General features: G+C 40.1%; 1 protein-coding gene across 4 annotated transcripts in view; it reads right to left on the bottom strand.

Annotated features, from left to right (window-relative positions):
* Window positions 1–23866, bottom strand: part of SEPTIN7 (septin 7) — a 73474-nt gene that overhangs the window by 18014 nt on the left and 31594 nt on the right. For all 4 annotated transcript variants that reach the window (XM_042888290.1, XM_042888287.1, XM_042888288.1 and 1 more), the window contains exons 4-6: window positions 7567–7673; window positions 1749–1849; window positions 1039–1173 (exon numbers count right to left, since the gene is read on the bottom strand). In XM_042888290.1, coding sequence (XP_042744224.1) covers window positions 1039–1173; window positions 1749–1849; window positions 7567–7673 — 343 coding nt within the window. The remainder of the gene's footprint in view (window positions 1–1038; window positions 1174–1748; window positions 1850–7566; window positions 7674–23866) is intronic.

The raw sequence follows: 23866 nt of genomic DNA, 5'->3' as shown, positions 1-23866 counted from the left end.
GTTTTTAAGAATCTCGAATCTATATTCAAAAAATTGATTAACACAAAAGAAGGTTTATTCTCCCTTTTATTAACATGCAATTTTAGTTTGGCCCAACTAATGAAGCATTATCTGCCTCACACTCAAATATTTGCATTTAAAATTGAAACATACATGGAGTAAAATTGCCATAACAAACATGCATGTTGGTGAAAAAATGTTTAAGGTAAACCTGCACAAGAAAAAACAGCCTTTTTTCACTGCCAGAGAAATATTCCTCAGAACTTCTTCTGTCACTTCCTTCGCAAAACTTTACTACTTTTGATCCATGCAACAAAATACCCTACTTTTCTGCTCCTCCTGGTTTTGAAGGTGCTACTTTAAGAGCCTCTGACAACATTAATCAGTTGTAATATATGATCAAATGCTAAGCAGCCAAACTCAAAATCTGCATCTAATAGACTTTGAAAATGCAGTTCTCTCTTTCTACCACTAGATAGAAGTCTGATCAAGTTAAAAAGCAAGAAGAGGTGGAACACTGCACAATAACTGAAAAATACCTAAAATGCCAATATTAGAATTGTCACTAGACAAAGGATTACTCCCAAGGTGTATACTTACAAGGATGCCAGAAACTCTCCATCTTCAATTTATCAATAACATCAGATAGAAGGAGGGAAGAAAAGAGGGAAGAAAAAACTCTGTTGCTTAAAGTGTGAGCCAGCTTTTACAGCTGAAATGTATTATTGTATGTAGCAAGTGCATGAACAATGACAAAGAGCTAAAAAGTAGCTTTAGTACTTTTGAGCACTTCTGTATTTTTAATTGTTCCAATACTACCTTTTCTTGTTATGGAACTGATGTGCAGCCACGTTTTCTGGTGTTCTATCTTACCACCTGCAAAGCTTGCTGATGTTCAGCAAGCCAAAGTAAGCTCATCCTTGCAGTAAGACACGGTCTGCAGGCCATTTAGGAAAAGTTCCTAAGTAAAAATGTCAAATTTGAGTGTTCATCTGAGATACAGACAGATATAGGAAACTTAATATATATAATACTAACCCATGTCCTGAAGGAGCAATGAAGTATAAACAGCACTGAACTCTATTATCTGGCATCTGACGTCTGTTCACACGAGATTCTGCATTCAGGTAGTCCTCAAATTTACTGTCAATGTAGTCAATAACAGGCTGCCAACTGCAGAGGTGACATGAATAAAAACCTGTAAGTTACATCATTTAGGTAAAAACTCTGACTTTGCTAAGAATTAGTTGGCTTTTTTTTTTTTTAATGAATGAAATCAACACAGCATGTTTTATGCAAACAGCTTCTAAGCATACAATTGAGTTACACAAAGGCCTGAAGACTGAATATATCAGTTCACTGGAAAACCCTTACAAACACAATTACCTTCATCATAATAGCATTAAATAGAATGCTTAGAAGAGTAACCAAAGGAAGTGCTTTGATGGTCCAATCTTGTAAGAGCATATAAATAGGTTCAGCATACTGGAAGTGCTGATAAAAAGCTAAATGTTCTGTCCACTTAAAGGCATTAAGAGACAAACTGATAGCATTTCCATCAAGTTATAATGGTAATGAAAACTACAGCAAAGTTTCCAGTTAATGACAAAGCACAGGCAAGTTCAAACACATTAGTTTTTTAACTGAAGATCTAGGCACACACTTAAACTCACAAGGTATTGTATCACACACGTAGGAAAAAAAGATAATCCCATATTACTGTGGGAGAACAAAGAATGCCTTCTTACCAATTACTATTATCCACAGCATCTCCAAATCCTGGTGTGTCAACTATTGTAAGTAGTAACTGAACACCACCTTCTTTGATTAAAACTTTTGACTGCTCCACCTGTAAAAAGAATCAGGTTAAATGCTTCACAATATAGTCACCAGTTTAAACAAAAGGGAAAAGCACTCAGTGAGTAACAAACCCAACAAAAAGCTGCCAATCTTTCTGCCTCTGGGTAACTTGCTTTGCTTATAAAACCCCAATTTCTTTGGTAATCAATGATTTGTACATCAAAATGGATCATGATTTAAATTTTAGAAGTCCATAATAAAAGAACCCGTTTAGTATATTAGATAGCCTGATGTTTTATCTCCTTTAAAAACAGGAAAAACACTAAGCTGATGTCAGCATAAAGATATTCTGAGATATCCAGACATTCTCACAAACCACGCATCATCCTCAGTGAAATTGCTAACTTCAGATATTTTAAAGAAAACAGCTTTTTGGAGCTTAGTCCCACCACCTGCCCCAACCATCTGAAATGTCGCATGTCTAGTTCAGTTCATCCCTTAAGAGCGCGCTCATTTGCGTTCACCCAGCATAATGCTGCGAAAAGCATCCAAGAAAGTGACTGTTTCCTGGTATAAAGGCAGCAAGACTGGAAGAGAACACAATCCAGCTGCAGTCTGCTGCACCACGACTCACGTGATCATCCTGGATTGGTTTTCTGGTAGCTCAGGTCACTGATGGAAATCTGACTCAACAAGACAACCGCCACAGCACAAGATCTGATGCAAGACCTGGGTGTGGGAATGCCTGCTACAGCTGTGACCATCCGTATGCAGCACAGCTCTGTGAGCTTGCAGGAAGCTGGTCAGAAAAGTTCAGGCTGAACAGCAAATTGACTGCCAAGTCTATTTTTTCCTCTTTTTTTTCCCTTCACATGTAGTAATATCTCAGTAATTACTGACAATGCCAACATCAGGTGTATCCAGCAATAAAACAGCATTTGGTGAAAAAACTGTGCTATAATCACTGTCCTACCTGTCAGTCTGATCCACAACAGTAAGAAATGACAAACTCACAGTAGTATCTTGGTCTTTTGAACTGCTCGCATATTTAATCATGCTTTCCCTGATACTATTAGTAATTCAATAAAAATTGTCCCGAAGCTGCTTTCCAGGTATAGATTTAATAAATCAACCACTCCATTTATTGCTCTTAATAGCAAGTGACTGCACACAAGATATTTATGCCACAGCATTGCTTAATATGCTGCTTAAGCCTCTTGATCACCAACTTCAGAAAGAAAATCCAGCTCTGTGTAACTACCTGCAAGAACAGCAATGAGCTGTCAGAGTAGAAACTTGGATGGAAAGTCCTTTTTGGAGAGCCCCTTGACCTGCTTAAGACTCGATAGATCCTCCCAATGATACTGAAGAGCTTGCACATAGCTATTTGTGCAGGTGAAACAGGCTGGTTCACACACACACACACACACCCCTGAAAACTGTTGCAAGCACTTTGCAATCATTGCCTGTGTGATTTAACCTAAAGCTGTAAGACGAATGATCACTCCACAGAAAGTCAAACGAAATACCTCTTGCATAAGTAAAACACTCATAATTAAGAATATACAGAAGCACAGAAAACAACAACAACTTCAAAGAAGTTGCAGCTCCATATTTAACCTCTAAGTATGTAGCAAGCCACTTCTCCCCCCTTACTTATCAGTAGTTATCCTATCCAAGCCAGATCAATCCATTTTGCCCCTAGGTCTGAAGAAAGAAATTCAGCAATGCCCTGGCTGTCTGCAGCATGCAGTCACCATGAGCAGATTCCTCCCCCAACAAAAAGGCAAAACAATAAACAAAATCAGTAAGGCATCTTCTCAGCGCTGGAATTATCTGGATGATGAGTTATAGGAGAATCTGGGTTGGAGTGGACTTCAAGGCCACCCATGTTCTCCTTCTTGAGCATGCCTAACTGCAAAGTTAAGGAAGTTTAAAACAAAGTTAAAAAACAAACAAACAAAAAAAAAAGCCAACAAACCAAACACACTAAAACCCACCCACATCCAACCTGGACACCACCCAGCCATCCTTCCACTAACTGCACAACTTCCACCGTTCCAAAAGTGTTCAATATAAAGCACAGAGAATCTGCAAATTCGTGCAACATTCTAAACTGTGAAGTTTTAATTGTGGTGAGTAGATTTTTTTTCCCCCTCGAGAACTCCATAGAGAAATTTTCTTGTACACAACTATGCCAGAACTCAAGGCAGTAATCCCCAGGCACACAGTCAACTCAGCCAAGAGTTTACTACTCACAAGCTTTAGCATGCAGAAGATTAACTTCTGATTCCTTGAATTCTTTTTGCTATCTTGCCTACAGTAAACACACAACGTTCCTACAACCAAGCTCTCTGCAAGTATAAGAAAGCCATTATATTTTCTAAATACTGCAGATGATAACATTAAGAACTGTACTCTTGCCAAACACTACAAGGTATCAACTTTATTCTTCAGCAAAAAAATTCCCAGTAAGAGTCATTAAATTCTTAAGCTCTCATAGTGGAATGCTTTTACAGGAAAAGCAATTAATAACGAATAATCTCGAATGTGTGTTTATAACCAAGAAAAAGGAAGGTCAGGAGTTCCTTAGAAATGCCACACCAAACATTTCTCTCTGACTGCAGCTCAATTTCTGAAGTCACCTTCTGACAAATGCCTGCCTTTGTAACTGAACCTCTGCTGACAACGCTAACATCTTCCTTGGTGGTAAGGATTGAAATTCTTACTTTTCATCAATTCCTGTAAACCCTGCTGCAATAGCAAGGCATTTTCAAATACCTGCTGAATAAGAAGCTTGGTCAATCTAATTGTTTGTGAGCACGCTGTGCACAGTCAGCCCATGCCCACCACATACTGTAAGTGGTAGAGACAGCTGGTAAGGGACAGTAGGCAAAAAAAGCCCTGCCCTACAGCCTCTGGAAAGTTGCATTTCTTTTGTAATTTAAATGGATGTGGCCATAGATGGTCAAAGGCAAAGAAAAGCAGCAACATCTGGAAAAGATCCAAAAAATCCCTGTAAACCAGTGTCATTCATAGTTAAGCATCCAACTGTATCCTATCATCTGGTTTTACAAGTATTCCCAAGGGATTCATGGAAAACATTAGTTCAAGCCCTGGAATTTGAAGCTTTTAATAAAAACCCTCCTCCAAACGGCCATTTTCCCATGCACTCTGGTTAACTGGGTCACGCTGGTCAATCCTGCAGTGCTACACAGAATTCTGTGACACCGAGCACGTTACAGCTTGGCTGTTTTAATGGATTAAACAGGACTTTGCATCCATCTGACATCAAGCCATTTACTGTTATCTGCTGGTTTTTCTGTGTTCTCCATGAAAGGAACACAGAGGATGTGCCTCACGAAACCACGTAAAGCCACTGTTGTTTGGGGAATGCTGGAAAACTACAGTAAGCAATTATTTGAGTGAGACCACTACTTGTTTTCTGATCAGTGACTCCCATTGTATCAGAGCAGGGAATTATTACCACTGAGGGTTTAGGCTGCTCTCACATTATGTCTTATCTCCACCCTCCAAAACCTTAGCATTCTGATATTCAGCCTAAAAATGCTTACATAGCCAAGAGTACAAATCCCATAGATCCAAGCAGCAGGTTTTGTTACTCCCTCTTTGATTTGTTATTTGCTTGAAATCACATACAAACACACAGTTTCCAAAATTGTAGTGGCAAATTTTTATTCTCACTTAAAAACTGAGATAAGAGATTTCTGTCTTTGAAGAACACAACAGTTCAGGATGATTGGATCATCTAATTTTGCTATTTAGCACATGAAAACACCTAACTGAGAGTGCAGAAACTCCACGTGAACAGTTTTTAGTTGTTCTTACGCTGATCCATCATTAGTCAGGGATGGAGTGAGTTACCTGTGAAAGCTGTTTTGTTATTCACTTGCTTGTTTTTAAGTTTGAATGTAAATTTTTCTTGTTTTTCCCAGTCATAAAAATCTTCCAGTGACAGGATGCCAACTCAGCCTTAAATTACTTAAAATAACGCATGTCTGTGAACATAATCTGAATGGGTTTAGCTTCAGCTACCAATGCCAAATCAACAATAATAGTCACACCAAGCTTTTCCTCCAATAATAAAAACCATCCTATGCAGTCTTCCAGCATTTACTGAGCCTCATTACAGCTCATTAATGAGTTTGTTTTATTAGAGCTAAACTATTGGCACACCTTTTCCATACGACTTAACAGTTCTTTAAACCAGGTTGAATCAGCTCAGCTTTTCTTAGTGCTCTAATGCTCCTAATAACAAGCAGGCCCACAGCCCATTTTGGTACTGTGATTTTGTCAAATACTTTGACAGACATGGCCAAAGCTTAGAGAAACACTGTTCACCTCCAGATGTTCAAAAGCTACCCACCAAACAAAAATAAACAAATAACATTCTGTAACAAACACACTTTATGTTAGCTTTTGAGACTTGGAAGTTGAGCTAGCTGGCAAGCAATTTCATTTAACTTTCTGTAGTATGAGTACAAGCAAGTTTTTCCTGGTTATCATCTAGTGTCCTGAAACAGGATAAAAAGGGGAAAAAAATAACTTAAAAACACCCAAAGCTCCAGAAGGAAAAACAAACATCCCCACAAAATACTAAGGTCAGTGGATCACAGCACTGGAATAGTGCTATCCAATTCCACTGAGCATTCAATGTTAGAATTTCTGTTCAGTGTTACAAGTATCTACTAGCTCAACACAAGGCCTTCTAATCCCCTCTTGACAGCTGTGTCAGTACAAAACCACTTTGGACACAGCTGAGGTGATCCGAGTGTCACACTCTGCAGCTGGAGGAGCTGTGAGGGACAACAGCAGTTGTGAGCCATAACCTGGTACTTGGCAGAGGTGTGTATTAAGTTGGATTTATCATAAGCTGTCTTCACTAAAATCTTAAGTGTCTGACAGACATCAGGAGAAATGAGTGGAGCTGGTCTGCTCTTATTCCTTTGTGCAACTGTGGAGGCAGCAAATAGCTGACTGAAGAGCAATTATTTCCTAACCTACTCATGACACCAAGAAGGCATTCAGTTATTTCTTAGTATCAGGTTGTTTTGTTTTTGAATACTATTTTTTATAACATGAACAACATGCTGCTCTTCTCGAGAAGAAAATATACTTAATAGCAGTAAAATATTACAGAAAACAAATAGATCAAGTTCTGCTTTTTCAATGTGACTAAGCATTTTAGTTGTAACACGCACTTGCAGGAATATATCCTTTGCCTACAGAGTCCAGTGCTTAAAGTCAGCCAGGTTCACCTTAGTCCAGAATAACAACTTCTAACTGGTAGAAAATGTACCACAAAGAAGACAGGTTGCAGAATACTGCTGTAGTTTGACACAAAAGATTTGCAGTAAGTGGAAGGACCTAATAATACAGTTTCTGAAAGCCTGCTTTAAGGAGTTTTTTAGTGCACATTTAAGCATTTCTACATATATACTCAGTATCTTAACTGACAGTAAAACATCCCACTTCCCAGCAGGACTGAAGCCATATGATACTTCTAAAGCACAGGCAGCACACCAAGTACTTCAGGGCTCCCACACTTCAAAAGGCTACAAGTTTCATAGCCTGAAAGTTCTGTGTAGTTACTGTATGCTGGGCTATACACTGAGTATTTAGTAGTGGTTCAACACTGTGGCTGCACTTCTTTAAAACATACGTACTTATCTGACAACTGCATCACCTTATGTCACTAAATTGCAAGTTAATTTACTCAAGCTGCAGTCTTCCCCCCAGACATACCTGTACAGTCTTTTTAATTCTGTGTGAAGGGCCTGGATACTCTGGGGAATATAATTCTGTTAAGAATAATGAGTTGATTAATGTTGATTTTCCCAGTCCAGATTCACCTAGAAGAAAACAGAACAGTTTAGTAAAACACAGTATCAGAGATGGTATAAACACCTAGATGGATACTTCAAATACTCTTAACATATAATATCTGAAAATATTCACTTCTTTCTGAGAGCTTAAGAAGCTATCATCTTCCAGATATATATATATATATCTGGAAAAAAAAAATATATATATATATATATATAAAATATATATATATATTTTTTTTAACAGCACAACTGTCACTGTTAGGTTCTATAAACATTCATTTTTCAGATCACATTTTTGGTATTGCTAAATGCTTTTAGCACTTCTTCATAGCTCCTGTTAAAATACACAAAGGCTGTACTGCCCCAATTAAAGCTTATTAACAAGTCACCCTCCTGGTACTAGTTTGTATCATGATATCAAAGTGAATTGATATATTTCCTTCATGTCAATTTGAAGATCTTGCTACAGGGAGGGGGTTGGTGGAAGGAAAATACGAACTTGGGATTATTTTGTTTTCATTACTAAAGTCATGAGAACTAAAATGAGGTTTCAAAACTATGTGGTTTGCATGGCAATTTTGTTGCAGTATGGAAGGGGAATGGATTTTATTTGTGGTAGGTTTATTTGCTAAATTGTTCATGAATAACAGTAAGCCAGCCTTACTAAAGAATCTGGGAGGCAGCACTGTCATGACAATCCAAATGAATACATTTACAAATCCCACCATAAAAATTACCCCCATTTATAGCTCCAAAGAGACAGGAGCAAGAATTCCAGATCAACTACTTGCATTACAGTACTTAGAAACACAAGTCTTTTACTTAGGTTTGTATCATAAAGGAATTACTGCAATGTGATAAAGCACACCCCCATGAAAGTAAGCAAATACAGATTCAATCTCTCTGCTCCTCTTTACAATTTTCCCTATGTGGTGGTGTTAATGTTAACTGAAACAGATACAGTTGCACAGCAATTTGCTCTTGAGGCAATGCATTCAGATACAAACTAAAACTAGCCTGCTACACCCTGTCCACCATCCAAAACAACAACAGTTTTAGAGACTGAACTTCAGGCTTCAAAACTTGCCTCAGTAAGCATCCTGGGTTAACGTAAGTAATCAAGAGCTACAAAACAGAGAGCAGCTATGAGCTTCAGCAGACAAGCCTGTGTTTCCGCTGTAATCGCTGGCTGGATTTCATCCACCAGCTAGTTTATACGCATCAGCCAGCTCCATTACAAGCACGGAGCTCCAAGTCTCCGTGGTACTGAACAGAGCAATCTGATTAGCTGCACTGTAAATGGATTAGCAGCTGCTGAAATGCTGCAAGTGGAGCTCCTGCAGTCTGGCTCTGCTACGAGCAGCGCTCCTCCTGCCCAGCCCACCCTGCCTCAGACTAAGCTCGCCTGCAGGGACCCATCGTGTGGGGAGCGTGGGCTGCGATGGTCAAGGAGCAAGGAGACACCCCACGTTATAACCTCAAAGCAGAACTGCTGGGAGCACAGACCCCAGAACGACAGCAACCCAAAAGCTAGGGGGGATGAGTTTGCTGACAAGCATTTCGTAACTATCATTGCAGATTTTTCTGCAGCCAGATCTCTTAGATGTTTCACTGCACAGCAAATTGCTGAGAAGTGTCTGCTTGCAAGAGGCACACACACACTGATGCTGTTCACTTGCTCAGGGCATGCCCAGCTGCATTTCCAAGGCTCCCTACTAAGCCTGCAGTGGACAGAAGCTCCCACAAAGCTCAGCTTGCCCAAGCACCCAATGCTGCAGCCAGTTTGAAGCTCTGGATTCCTCCCACTGCTCTGCTCAGGACACACGCATCGCTCCAGGTAAGCTGCAGAATTATTTATCCATCCTACTGAACCCCATTTTGCAATTTATAATTTATCTTCTTTTGCTGATCACTCCTCCTTCTTAGTTGACCATAATCTCCCCAAAGACTCTCTGTGCACTGTTGAAGAAGCTGCAGAAAAACATCTGCGTAGCCAGTTTAACTAATATATATATAAACTGTCCCTTCTTTCCTCTCAGGCTTACTGCAAGTAAAAGTGGAAAACACAGCACAAACACTCCTCTCAAATATTACACTGCTTGTTGTAATACCACTGAAATTCAACATATGGAAATGAGATCTTTAGCTTTGAAAAGATTTGACGAAGAGCCAAGCAGCTCACCCAAGATGGCTGCTGCAGCTGCAGTACTGCACAGTCTGCTTTCTGACCTACAGCAGCATCAGGAGCTGACAGATTTGGGGTTTCCTTCCAAGGATAGGAAGGTAGTTTCCAGCTGAAGTCAGCCAAAAGACAGCACACTAATGACATTCATGCACCACCCTGTGCTCAATGGGTGCCCAGCCACCTGAAAGCATGTACTGATGCTAACTTTAATCAACCAGTGCAGATTGCAAGTTCAGACTGCTCAACTACTACACCACCTTCCAGTTAACACTTATGATGGCAGTTAAGGCTCTAATAACAAATACATTACACTGAAACCATAGGAAAAACCCAACTGGAACGTTCCATTCTGTACTATGGGGAGTCGCACTGCCCCCAGCGCTGTCCAGTTGGACATTCTCTGCTGACTGCAAAGGATGCAGAATTAGAGAAGCTAAAATGTTCAAGCAATTCTAGCCAGCCTCACACATCTGATTATTCTGATCTTAGCTAGAATTATGTTAAACAAAAACCTTTGCTTTTCCCCAAACAGAGGCTTGTTCAATGCAAATTCAGCTGAAAGGACTCCCTACTGGAAAAGCTTGAAATGCAGCTACAGAGGATTCAATTGGCTACAAATACTACAAACAAAACACAAGCAAAAGGAAAAACAAATGGAATTTAGTTTGCTTTAACATAAAAAGCACATCCACAAAAGACATATCCTCCCCACCTTATGTAAGCATTTCTGATGAGATTTTGCACTGTTAACACACCATAAGGAGGCAGAAGGATAAAAGATGACAGAACCATTTCAGTGGTCCTACCTTCCAATCGCCCTGTGCATCATGATGCATAACTAGATCCAGCAGCCTAACTAAGAGTGATTTTTAAGAGATTTTTCTGTTTTCAGCATAAAATAATTCACTTCAGAAAGGCAAATAATGAAATCCTTAGACTTTGCAAGGTAATTCTGAACCCTGAAGTCCAATTATTGTTTATGATGTTCACATGGTGCTGACTTCCCTTCCCGTGCCCTCACTCTCCCACTAAATGTTTCATATATGCTTCAGGTTTCTTCTCAACTTTCAATTCTCCCTTCAATACTTTCTGCCTATGCTATCAGCAAGTTAGTGCTTTACAATTCCAACATTTTCCCAAGCTGCTTTTCCTTTGAATTCATATCCCTATACATTGAGTTAGCCACTCCCATTGGTAGAATTAACAGGTACTTCTGTTATACAGACCCACCAGTCTTACAAAAGACAATCTTTTGCCAGATTGGAAGAACTGGCAAAAGTTCTGACTCTTCACATGTGTATGAGTGTCTAAGTGTCTGTACAAACACTGCAGTTTCTCCTCACACTTTGTTAAGTTGTATACATTCAGTGCCTATTTTTTCTCTAGTTCAAATTCTATCCATCAGCTCTTGTTCCAACTTTGTTACTTCAAAGGAACTTAAGCTGCAAGCCTCTCCTCCCTACGATAATAGAAATGAATTCTTATCCTTACATCTTAATGACACTGCTTTTTTTCCACCATTCATTGTTGTGGCACGTTGAGAATGTGGCCTATTTCCAACCTCCTCCGACTTTTCAACCTCCTCCATCCTTATTCAATCAAGTACAAGGGAAACGAGCAAGCAGTCCAATCCAGCTTCCAGCTTTACATGTGATTGCCGTTATATTCCTAACTCCAGCTGGAGAGTACTATCTTCCCATTACACACTCCATGTCCTCGCAATGCGCCATGTATCATCTTCAGGTCATCGTATCACCCTGAAAATCCAGGATCAATTTTTCACTGCATCCGCATGTACTTCTGGAAACCTTTTCCTAAAATCCAACCCTTCAACTCACAAACACGACTCACACGCTTAGATTTATGATTGTGCATTAAACACGATCCAGATAACTAATTAATGCTGAAGATTCTCAGTGGGCTCTCTGCAGGTTTCATTTGCTTATTCTACTTCCTCGTCGAACAAGAAAAATTACTCTTGCAGATTTGACCAGAAGTTTGCTTCTCTTTACTAAAAATTAGCAGCTACCATCACTGCAGCAGTGCCCTATGACATTCAATTACACCACTGGGAATGTGACTACATACACTATCTGTGCCCAGGAATTTCAAGTTGCTTTCCCAGGCTCCAAGTAGAACCCATAAATCCACAGTTAAGCTGCCCTGAGAAGCTTCACGTACTGTCACCAAGATGACCCAGCTTCAGCCGCTGTATCTATGTAGAACAGCAATACCTGCAGATTCAAAATCACAGACTGTGGTGGGTGAGAGAAGGCACACTCACCTGCTTCAGACCTTAGCAGAGACAAGCCAAAAGCACCCCACGTTCCAGACAAAAAAAGTTCTCTATGCACATTTTTTCCAAAGCTTCCTCTGCATTTGAAGAAGACTGTATTTAAGACTCATCAGTGCAAGCCAGTCAAATATTATGCTGCAGAGGCTTTAATCCAATACATTTCTTCTCAGACATAGGGGTAGAGATTTTTAGCCCCAGGCAGATATTTAAAAGGGATCAAGTTCAACAGAATAAGTGCTGTACTTCCCAACAAAATAACTACACAGAATATTTACATCAAAGCCCATTTTATTTTTAGCAGGTGTGTTAGGCTTCCGATGGAATCTCTCCCATTATATAATTTCTAATTCAGCTTCTGCTTAAAATATAGTCCCAGCAGTTTGATGTTGCTGATTCAAAGGAGGAAAAAGCTTGTCAGAAGACAAAAATAATGCGTTTCCTTTCATCCCTGTACAGCTCATAGGACATGCGCACGACAGCACCTGCAGCTTTATGCAAATGGCCCACGTCTTTGATGCTGCTGTACCACAGTTTGCAGTTTTTATACAAAAAATGCAGCTAGATGAATAATCCAAGTTCATGAATAACCAACGAGCAGACTAACAAGCAGCGCTGAGAGCGAGCGAGGAAGCACACGGAGCTTGTTATGATGGAACAGGCTTCTCACAAAGGGGGAACGATGCTCTGCCACATGTCATTACAGATGACCACAAAACGGAGGCTACAAGATGCTTTTAATTTTAAGTCTAATTTTAGAAATTTTCATAAAGGCTGGTTCCTGCCTTCAAAGCACTCTGCAAGATGCAAAACAACCCTTCAGTGCACGTATGAACACCCAAACGAACCCAATGGAAGCAGGGGTGGGCACACGGCCACACTCTACAGCCTCTCCATCTATCTACAGTACCCTGTAGGACGTTGTCATGTGAAATCTTGCAGACAGTTCAACTTGGTGTTCTGTAGGCGTTCACAATGGGAATAAAGCCAAGGCTCCGCCATTTCGTTATTTATGCTCCAAATTCAAGTTATGGAAGCAACATCTGTTAGAGCCGCAGAGCTGATCCTAGCAAAACATTGCTGGGAAGTTTGCTGGTGATAAATTTGCTTTTGCCTATCAGCAACTGCGTCAACAACAACAAGAATCTGACATTCAGTATACAAGGAGATGATTTCATCAACTTTCTTCGAGCATAATTTAAACTTTAAGTGCAGTAACTGAGGACAGTATCTTGGCATATTGTTCTGGCCACAGATCCTATCTAAATAATTCAGAAAAGCCAATAAAAGCAGAGAACTGAAGTACTTCAGAAGAATACTGCGACAGATTTAAGACAGCTTTTCTCAAGTAATATTAATTCTTCTAGCTTTCTGCAGCTTCACAGATTAAAATGGCTGTGAAACACTGGATTTATCTGATCAGATTTTGGCTGCTGTCGAAAGAAATGCCCCCCTAGTCCCAACCAGTGCTTGTGCTGGGATTCATCCTGCAGCCTGGCGAAGCAAAACATGATGTCCAGTACCTGAAGGGGATCTACAGGAAAGTTGGAGAGGGACTTTTTATAAGGGCATGTACAACAGAACCAGGGAAAGTGGTTTTAAACTGGAAGAGAGTAGATTTAGATTAAATATTGGGAGAAAATTTTCTTTACTGTGAGGGTGGTGAGGCACTGGAACAGGTTGTCTAAAGAGGCTGTGGATGCCCTCTCCCTGGAAGCATTCAAGGCCAGGCTGGATGGGGCTTCAAGCAACCTGGTCTAGTGGGAGGTGACCCTGCCTACAGTGGGGGTGTTGGAACCAGGAGATGTTAATCATGCCTTCCAATCCAAACCATTCTATGATTCTATGATCCAGCTAACCAGAGCATGAAGAGCTTGTGGGAAGGAAAAGGAGGGAAAGCAAACATGACTTGCAAGGTAGCTTCTCAAGTTCAATGTGTTACTTCGTCAATCATGAGGCAAAGAAAGGTACTTGTGAGTATTAAACAGTATCTAGTCTACTAAAACCAAAGAACTGAAATTACTGATTTCTGTTCAGTTAAGGCTCTTGCACGTGACTGCAGATGGTACAAACAGCCCACAGCTTTGGTCCATCCAAATTTAGCACCAGTAACAGCTGAAGCATGACCATCTAGGATTCAGCATCTAGGCTGCATGCAGCTCCAGGTACTCAGCTAGTGCAGCAGCCCAGGCTTGCCAAAGCTCACTTTGGTTTGTTTTCTGTGCTAGTTAGAAGAAAACCCCACGGCTGATAAAGAAGTATTCACACTGCAATGCAGTTTAGAAGACATTACAAGCAATAAGGAGTTGTCAAAACTGACCTACATGGAAAATCTAAATTCACAAGCTCTCCGTGAAATAACTGGGTTGAGGGATTCAACTGAAAATGACAAACTGCAGAGCTCCAAGACAACAATCTTTTGTGGTTAAATCCTATAACCAGCACGCACCTTGAATTTTCACCTATCTTAATGAAAGCAAAATGAAAAGAAGGAAAAAAATATCTGGGTCCAAAATGAGAAAAGGAAAGGAACAAAGACAGTAGTGAAAGATGCTAGAGGAAGATGCTCTGTAAGACTGTAAGCATACACCTTAGAATTCCACTGCTGTGTTTAGAAGGACTACACAGCTAGAGAAAAATGCAGAGCTGGACACACTCTCTGAAGAGAGACAAAGTGATGAATATAATTCATTGAATTTCCCAATTATATGATTTTCAATAAAAATTGAAGAGAGAGGGGAAAGACAACAGGAACACAATTTTTATCTATACATTATTAATACATTACTATGCATTCCTATTGACAACTAACTGTATAGCATTTTCAGCACATACTGTAACTCCTAAAATAGCTTTAGCTCTTGAGTCAGCAGATGTTAATCAATATCACACATCAGTTAGTCACAGAAAGGTCCTTCGTTACTTGAATAGAAAAAACCTCACACAGCTCTCTATACGACCATGAGGAGATTTTAACAAAAAAAGGGATTTGGATTTCTTAACCTTTAAGGATAAAAAGAGACCACAGTACAGACAGAGGATCAACATCTTAGCAGCCCACATTACTTGCTTTCTGCTTACAACCAACATGTTCTACACATCAGCTCAGGCAAAAGGAAAGAAAGCTAAAGCCTATTAAGCAGGACCTTACTCAAAAATAAACAAGCACAACAATTTTGATAGAACTAAGGCAAGAGCAACGGTATTACAGAAGATTTGAGACGGACAAAAAATAGATTTTTTTATTTAAATAGAAATTAATGAGTCTTCTGCTTAATTCTAGAAAGAGCACCCAGACTGACTTACTCAACACTGCTGTTCTCTTTCAAATTATATAAGTGCATAATAAAAGCTACTGGAAATAAGAGCTGAGCACTTTCAAAACATCCGAAGTGAAAAATTCTACCATTAAAGCAATCCATAAAATACGTCAGAGGACTAAACAAATTTCTAGTGCCAGTCAAAATTCCCCTTACCACCTTACACCTCATCTTTCATACCTTCTATTCTTGATGTCTGTGTAAGCACTTGCTATTGCAGGCAGCACAAAGGAAACTATGTCAAGACAAGGCACTTAACAACTGGCACGAGTGGCAGGAGAAAGATGGACAGCTTACTTACACAGGTCCACAAAATTCCCCCTGTAACACTGTTCTGGGGTGACAAATAATGAAAAACAGGGCAACAGCTTCTGCAAGGGAGGGAATTCTACATCTGCTTTTCAATACTGGCTTAGTGTTAATAAAACAATGAGTAGAATAGATGCAGAGATTATCTGTGGGGTATGCTGCTATCCCTTTTGAACAGTCTTGGCAGAACATACGTATTTGATACCTCACTTACTTGACATGGTTCTATGTCCTGTTTCCATGAGATAGGTCCCCCTGTACTCCATAAAAATCATAGAATCATAGAATCACCAAGGTTGGAAAAGACCTAAAAGATCATCCAGTCCAACCGTTCGCCTATTACCAATAGCTCCCACTAAACCATGTCCCTCAACACAACATCCAGCATGGGTACCTTTCCTTTTAGGAAGAAATATGTAAGCTGAGGTAGGTTAGAATCAGCTTGCAATGTCAAAACTATACCTTTTTTAATGTCAAGAAGACTTTGTGTTGCTTAAACTCTATAAGCTATTGCTTCCAAACTGCTTTCACAGCCATTTGGTTTTCTAGTAATTAGTCAGAGGAAAACTGAGCCGCTTTTGTAGCCAACAACAGGAGCGTACATTTAGAAAGCAGAAAGGGAAATGTCTGCTGATAAGGTGATACCCTAAGACCTGCATAGTGTGTTCATTCTTAGTGAGCTTCCTGTGTCTCCTGGTGGCTGAATGTGAAGGGGGACTTCTGAACTCCTTAGAACTGGGGAGGACACAGCCCAGAGCCAGGGATGCAGAATGAGGCAGTCACGGGCTTGGTCTCTGCAGCAAATTATGGTGACAAATAATGAGATTAGGCAAATGTTTTCCCATATCAATTCTTCAATCAGTCAAATGCAACATTAAAAATAAACAACAACAACAACAACAACAAAAGTCACTGACTTCACACCAGCATGAAAATCTGACATTGCCTTCCTTCTCAATGTCTGCGGAGCAGTTAGCTGCTGGTTTGTGCTGTGCCTGGCACTCATACAGCAATTTCCTCTAAATTATCAACTCTGAATGCACTCCGCATTCTGGCCAACAGTGTATCCCTCCAACACCTAAGAAATAAAAACATCTTGCTATTTCTCTTCTACCACAGTGTGACAGCATCCTTTTAAGTCAGTCTTCTTCATACAAAATGTAACAAAATCTCACCTTGTCTCCTGTTTGAATATGTGCACTAGTCTAAGGCTCTGGGTTTCAGTGGGGATTTGAGTTATGTACTCCTAGCCTCACAAAAGTAAATCAAATATTCTGGTAACTTTCATACTCCATAAGCCAAAATATGACCTACAGATCATCCAAACAGATTTGATGATCACATAAAACGGAAAAGCTGAGCCTGAAGTAGCTTGTCCACAGTGAAATGCTTCCCAGTCCCCTTGTGCCACCTTGAGGAGCTTGTCTTAGTAATTCCAGATTCCTGTTCAGTTAGGTGTAGTAGGTACGTGGCTCATCATCTAGTTCATACTAAATCAATGAAATGGTCATTTACTAACAGCCTACAAAAAAATTAACAAAACCTTCAGTGATGCATGGAAGTCCACATAAGATACATCTGATTAATACGTAACCATTTATTTACAGTTTCACACGTTAAAAAGTTTCTCACAAATTCAGAGTCACCCACAAATACATACAAGTAACATTTCCATAACTAACAAATGTTTTGTTTGAAGCCTAAAAAAAAACACTTATACAAATACAAGATTACACTTGTGCTACTTATGTGCTACACCTGTACTTATGCTAAATAATGTGCCATTTATAAAGCAGGGTAAGTTTTGTTTGACTTACAGTGAAGACTTGCCTTCATCCTACACTGAGTGGACGGATCAATGGCACCAACAAGGCACAGTGCCAAAGCACAGATGTACTCGCTTATTAACAAGAGCTAATCTGCATGACTGCAGCTGAGCATTGCTAGAGGTTGTGCTCCTCTCCCGAGCTGTCAAAAGTTTCAGACTGCTACAGATTTCACAAAACACCATTTCTAAATATTTACCTTGGATTATTTTTCAGAGACCCCTAAAAAAAACTGAGGATCTCCATAGGATGAGCATCTCTTCCAGCTACAAAGGGTTGAACACTCTTCAAGGAAAACATTTCAGATAAACATAAATCCTTCATTACAGCCATCACGATACAGTCAGTGATTCTGATGTTTTTAGACCTTCAGTCAAAAATCCAGAACAATTCCAAGAAAAGCTAGGCTCATTTTGACAAGTTTCTGAAACAAATGACTAATTCCCAACGTGGTATCAAGCAGCACTGCTACCAAAAAAATGAAATCCAAAACTCTGCATCAGCTGTTCCTTGTGTTGACATGAGATTTGCTTTTGTCACACAGACCATCCTTCCTTGCTGCTCCCAGAGAACTGTTCCACCTGGACAAAGCACCATTAGCTGTTTCAGAACAGGCCTCAGGCTGGCCAAAATGTGAACTAAAGCCTGAAGAAACAGTTGCTTTTGTTGGATGACAGTTTTTCCTAATTAAACCAGTCTGGCACTTTATAAATGCCACTGAGGCCAGTGTGCCTCTTCAAATACTTAGAATGATGGATAATCACTTCTGTAGTCTTACTCACACAAGAGACATCCCCCCATGCCAACTGAACGTTCCCACCCAAGCATCTTTAAAAGACTGCCTATTATATGAAGAAACAGCGTGAAAAAGGAATTCCAGCATCTGTGCAAAAACAGAATCAATTTTAAAAAGCTCCAGACAGAAACTAGAAGAGGCTGAACACACATGGAATGAATAGTTTGATTTTTCCCCCTTCACCTTGCTCTGTTTTTCATTACACAAGAAATCTCTTCAAGGCTTTGCAATGGAAGGTACTTGTTTTCATAAAAGTCAAAGTAACCTGGTTTGGAAAACAGAAAACCTGTCAAATGCACAGTATTGAAATGAAAATATAGCAAATTTTACAGTTTTTGAAGATGTGCAATTACTGAAAGGCTATCAAAACAAACAAACAAAAAAACAGAAATCTTGAAATATAGAAGTCCAGTGTTGACTCTAGTACTGCATTAAAAAGTGGGTTTCTGTACAGTGTTTTATCCATTAACTTCTGTGAAGCTCATCATCCTTGCCATGTTTTGATGGGAGATCTCACAAAGGAACCGCGGACTTTGGAAACGGCAGATCATCTTATTTTCCAGTGGTAACTTTGTGCTAGTTGCATTACTACCAACTTTAGAACCATGGAAGGAGAAAAAACCAGTTTGCTACATCCAATTGGTTGGTGGAAAAAGAATCGCGTCAAAGAAATCCTTTGGCATCTATAATAAGTTTTAGAAATAAAAAGGCAGCTAGATGAGTTAAAGAATTTCAAAAGCAGAGTTATGCACTGGAATAGGTTCCCCAGGGAGGTGGTGGAGTCACCATCCCTGGATGTGCTTAAAACCATTTGGATGTGGTGCACAGGGACATGATTTAGCAGAGGGTTGTTAGAGCTAGGGTAGCATGGTTAGGCTGGGGTTGGACTCGATGATCTTTAAGGTCTTTTCCAATCTGAGCAATTCTATGATTCTATGGCAATGGCTGCCTGCCGAGGAATTTGCATCAATCCTACTGTACGTGAAAAGATGCAATTGTAGATTCTTCCTACCTGTTTCTAAATACCAAGGCTAGAAGTGCTCATTGGTTAGAACACTGTCCTTGTAAAATAGAAGAAAATAATCCCTTTACACATTCAGTAGAGACAATTAGTGTTGGAAATTACTACTACTACAACAAACAAGGCACTTTTTGTACTTGATTATACGTAGAGCTATCAGCAACTCCATTCTCAAAAGCTCTCTGAACAGAGCCTTCCCAGTGCTAAAGCCACACAGAGGAATCACTTTGCAATCAAGGACAGAGCTCAGACTGGCTGTCACACAGGGAAAGCAGCACGAGCCACCCCAGCACCCATAACTGGGTTGAAGTCAAATAGTGCCACAGACAAAAAAGGAATCAATCAGAAAGCTGTGGAAAATGGTTTCAGGTGAGATTCAGGCTTCAGCATAAATGTCTGTACAATCTCTAATATAAAATAGATAAATGAGCCCTTTGCTCTCCCAAGAACATTGCTTACAAAAATAAGCTTAGACAACCACAACAAACTTCATTACATTATGCATTTTAGTGGTTCTACAGTTTGCTCTAAATTCATCTGCGCTGTAAAGGAAAGAGATCAAGGTTGTCACTATCACCCTCCAAAGCATGATGTTTCCTTCCTTGCACTAAATAAAAAAACCCAACCAATGAATTCTAACAATGAATTATAGAGGCAATGTGCTTCAGAGATAACTGAGGTCTTAAAGCAACCAACTGGACTTGTTGCTAACTGAACATAACTGGCTACTTTTAGTACCCAAGTTATGTTTCACAACACCTCCCATCACCCCCTCAGGCAACAACACAGTACTGCAACTCCTACCACGATTCCATACTGCTTTTTTGACCACATAGGCAATTCTAGAAATTAAAAATAACAAAATTCTTTACTAGCTAGCTTCCTAGTTACTGCAAGAGGAGTCTCTTCCCAACTCCAGCTCCCTCCAAAAAAGAGATGCAGCCTCCTGCCTCTTCTTACATCCAAGGCTACTCCCCTCTTGACATCGTAAGCACAAGCTGGGTCATTTCCACTGCTTAAAACATACAGGTAACTATTCCTTAGTCATAAATTCCTTGAAACACACTTAAATATGATTCTGAAAGGAACCGTTTAAGAGAATTCAATTGAAGATTTAAGTTGAAACATTTCTTTAAATTAATTGAACCTGCCAACCCTGAAGTCTTTGCACTAGTCCTACTAGTGGCACATCAGGACAAAACCAGATCTCTGCAGGGGATTATCTTATTTCATTTTGAATACTACACTGGAATAACTATAAGAGTCACTGCAAGTGAGGGAGACCAACTAGTGACGTGGAATGGCTTCTTCATATGGCTACTCAAACAACAGCTACAATCAGGAAAATTGCCTTATTTTCAAAGTCCATACAGGCTTTATTCCAACTATACACTCACAAAACCAGCTAGAAGTTTCATCTTTCTTATTGTACCAGTTGTTCCTTAACTGGCAGCCCTAGAAACCAGTTACCCTCACTTCCTACCAGGGCATTACTGCACCTTCCTCTTCCCACCTCTTGCTCTCTGCCAGAGGACTGTCCTCAGCAAACACCTCAGAGCAGGCACAGCAGGCCCTTGCTAGCTAGTCTGCCTGCTAACACCAATTGCAGAAGGAAAAAAAGCCCATTTATACTGTACAGCAGGGACAGAACACCAACCAGTCCTATCTAAGTTTTATAAGGAGTGTCTGTATACTGACATGACATTTTTCATCTCCCTGCCCCTTGAAATTCTTCACGAGGTCCCAGTGTTATGCAGGGAGAGAGGCAAAAGAAAAGGATCTGATAATTGGCGGTGTGAGCACACAGCCTTCTACCCACAAGGAAGGGCAACAAACTCCCTGGTGTCAAAAAAAAAGGTATGGGGAAGACAGGGCTGGTATTTTACACAGACATCTGCAATCTCAAGTTGAACTGCAAAAAGCACTAACTTTATAACTTGTATGCAGAATATTCCCCCAGTCTCAAGGGGCTCTTTTGCATGGTCACTGCCAGCCTTAGTTACCTAAATGATTTTTCCTAGATAAACAACCCAACAACACAGGCAGGCTTGTATGCTTCAACTCCAGAAGGAAACAGTCTTCTTTTCTTCTCTTTTCCTCAAAACTTTAGGGTTTTTCTTTCCACACACAGGGGCAGGAAGGAGTGAAAAAAAAAGCAAGAACTTCCATCCGATCAAGAGAGGAACGCACCCTTAGTGGCCTTTTCCTGACATTTCATGTAGCTCTGTATTAATTCTTTTGGATGCCAGTTTTCTCACAGGGGTCTGCTAGTTTGCTCTCTCTTTTGGAGCACTGCAGCACAGTTTCACTTTCCAGTGCCCCCAGACTAAAGCAACTTACATCAAAGTGAGGAGCGACTTTCTCCCAAAACACAGCGGAGGTTTGCCAACCAAGGAAGCCAGATTTAGAGTCAAAGCTGAGAAATATCTATTAGTATTGGGCCTTTGGAGGTGGGATGTAATTATTTAGAACAACCAATCCCATCTGCTCCCAAATTGACTGGAAATCAGTTCTTTTAACTCTACACAAGAGTTCTGCCTGAGAAAGCAAACCTGAAATAGCCAATGTAAGCCTCTCCGATTTTTGCAACCACACTCCTACTCTCCATCTCACATCTCATAACCTCTTGAACGTGTTTTATTTACACTTCTCACATTTGCCCAGACAGCAACGAGCCTCAGAATACTGTTAGGCTACTTTGAGTAATGTTTTGTAAGACACATGCTGAAGAAGAACAGGAATTTAGCACCTTCGGATTGTAGGGAAGGAGACTTAACACAGTTTCTGTCCTCACCTTTTTGAAAAGAAAAAGTGGCTCAGTACAGGTGTAGCAAACATATCATCTCACCTGCGTTGTTATGCACCAGATCTCAAAAGACTTCAAAAGAAACCAATGCATTCAAGAATCTGTTTGCATACGATTTTAACATAAGTCTAAAAACAACCAAAAACAACCCTCAAACTACAAACAAGTGCAGTTTCAAAGCTGCCCTCGTCTTACTCATTTACTTGCTTCTTTCCAGAAGCCCTACTCAACCCTAAGAACAGAAGGCATACTATTTTAGAGCTTTGGTGCATTTAACCAAGAAGGACCAATGCTAAACAACTACTATGTTTCACATACCCTCAAACAGAACGCCAAGAAAAACATGCACGTAACACGAAGGAAGGCTCTATTAATCCACACTATTCAGAACATACACAAACAGTGCTTAGTTCTGATCTCTGACCAGTGACTGGCTACTGATTAGCAGGCTTAGAACTGAGATATTAAGAAATCTGCTTTCAAGAGAAGTTGGAATAGTTTCAACAACACTTGAGCAGTTATCAACACAGTCACAGTCACCCAAACGCAGCCAGCAAGACACACAGTCAGGAGGAAAAACGCCTTTTGAAAACGGCATTACACAACAAGATCAATGCCAATTAGAAAGGTAACATTTTACTGCATTTTAGCATGACTTGAACTTTGTTAGGAACATTTTTCCTCCTGAGTATTCTGTGTATTCTTTGCTGATTTACGCACAATTTCTACATCCAGGTTTTGTTGATGAAAAAATGCAGATTTTGTATTTCTAAACTGAAGGCCTCTGACACTATTCTACAGTGAAATTAAATGCCTCAGAAGAGCTGGAGAATGCAAAGCACTTGTTAATAGCTTCAATGCATCTTTTGTATTTTTTTTTCAGCAATACTGCACTTAATAAAAGGCTCTGATGTTCTGGATGCAGTTAATTGTTTTTTTTTAAAATAACCTATGGCTTTAAATGGAGACTTCAGATCAAAATGTTATGCCAAACATCCTTCTTTTGAGCCAGAAAACCAATCCAATTACTCAAAAACTCACAAGGGGGAAAAAAAGAAAAAGAACCAGAAGCAGCCCTTCAGAAAGAAATAGTCAGTATATCCACAGCATGATGCAGACTATAGTAAAATAGACCACTGCATCTGTGCAATAACTCCCAAAACTTGGAAATCTAAGTTCTCATTATCCGACAGTTACACAACACACTGACACATCTGTGGTGCTCACTACAGAAAGGGCAGGCCCAAAACCAGTTTAATCCTTCAAAAGGAAACAATTAATTCGCACACAGTGTGTAACATTTCCCTCACTTGCAAGGACTGGAGGGTGGTGGGACCACTCCCATGACTGGAGTGCTGAGATAGATGGCTACAAGCTCTTCAGAAGGGATAGACCAGGAAAGAAGGGTGGTGGTGTGGCCCTTTATATTAAAGACCATTTTGATGTTGAAGAGCTTAGGGTTGGGAATGACAGAGTGGAGTGTGTATGGGTAAGGATCAGGGGGAAGGCCTTTGGGGGTGGCATCTTGGTGGGGGTCTGTTATGGACCACCTAGTCAGGATGAAGAGTTGGATGAGGCATTCTATGAGCACTTGCAGAAGTCATGCAATCACCAGCACTTGTTCTAATGGGAGACTTCAACTTCCCTGATACATGTTGCAA

The sequence above is a fragment of the Lagopus leucura genome, unplaced genomic scaffold (assembly GCF_019238085.1).
Source record: "Lagopus leucura isolate 7727_CA_CO unplaced genomic scaffold, USGS_WTPT01 Super-Scaffold_100157, whole genome shotgun sequence".
NCBI lineage: Eukaryota > Metazoa > Chordata > Aves > Galliformes > Phasianidae > Lagopus > Lagopus leucura.
This window is presented reverse-complemented; position numbering and strand designations above follow the sequence as displayed.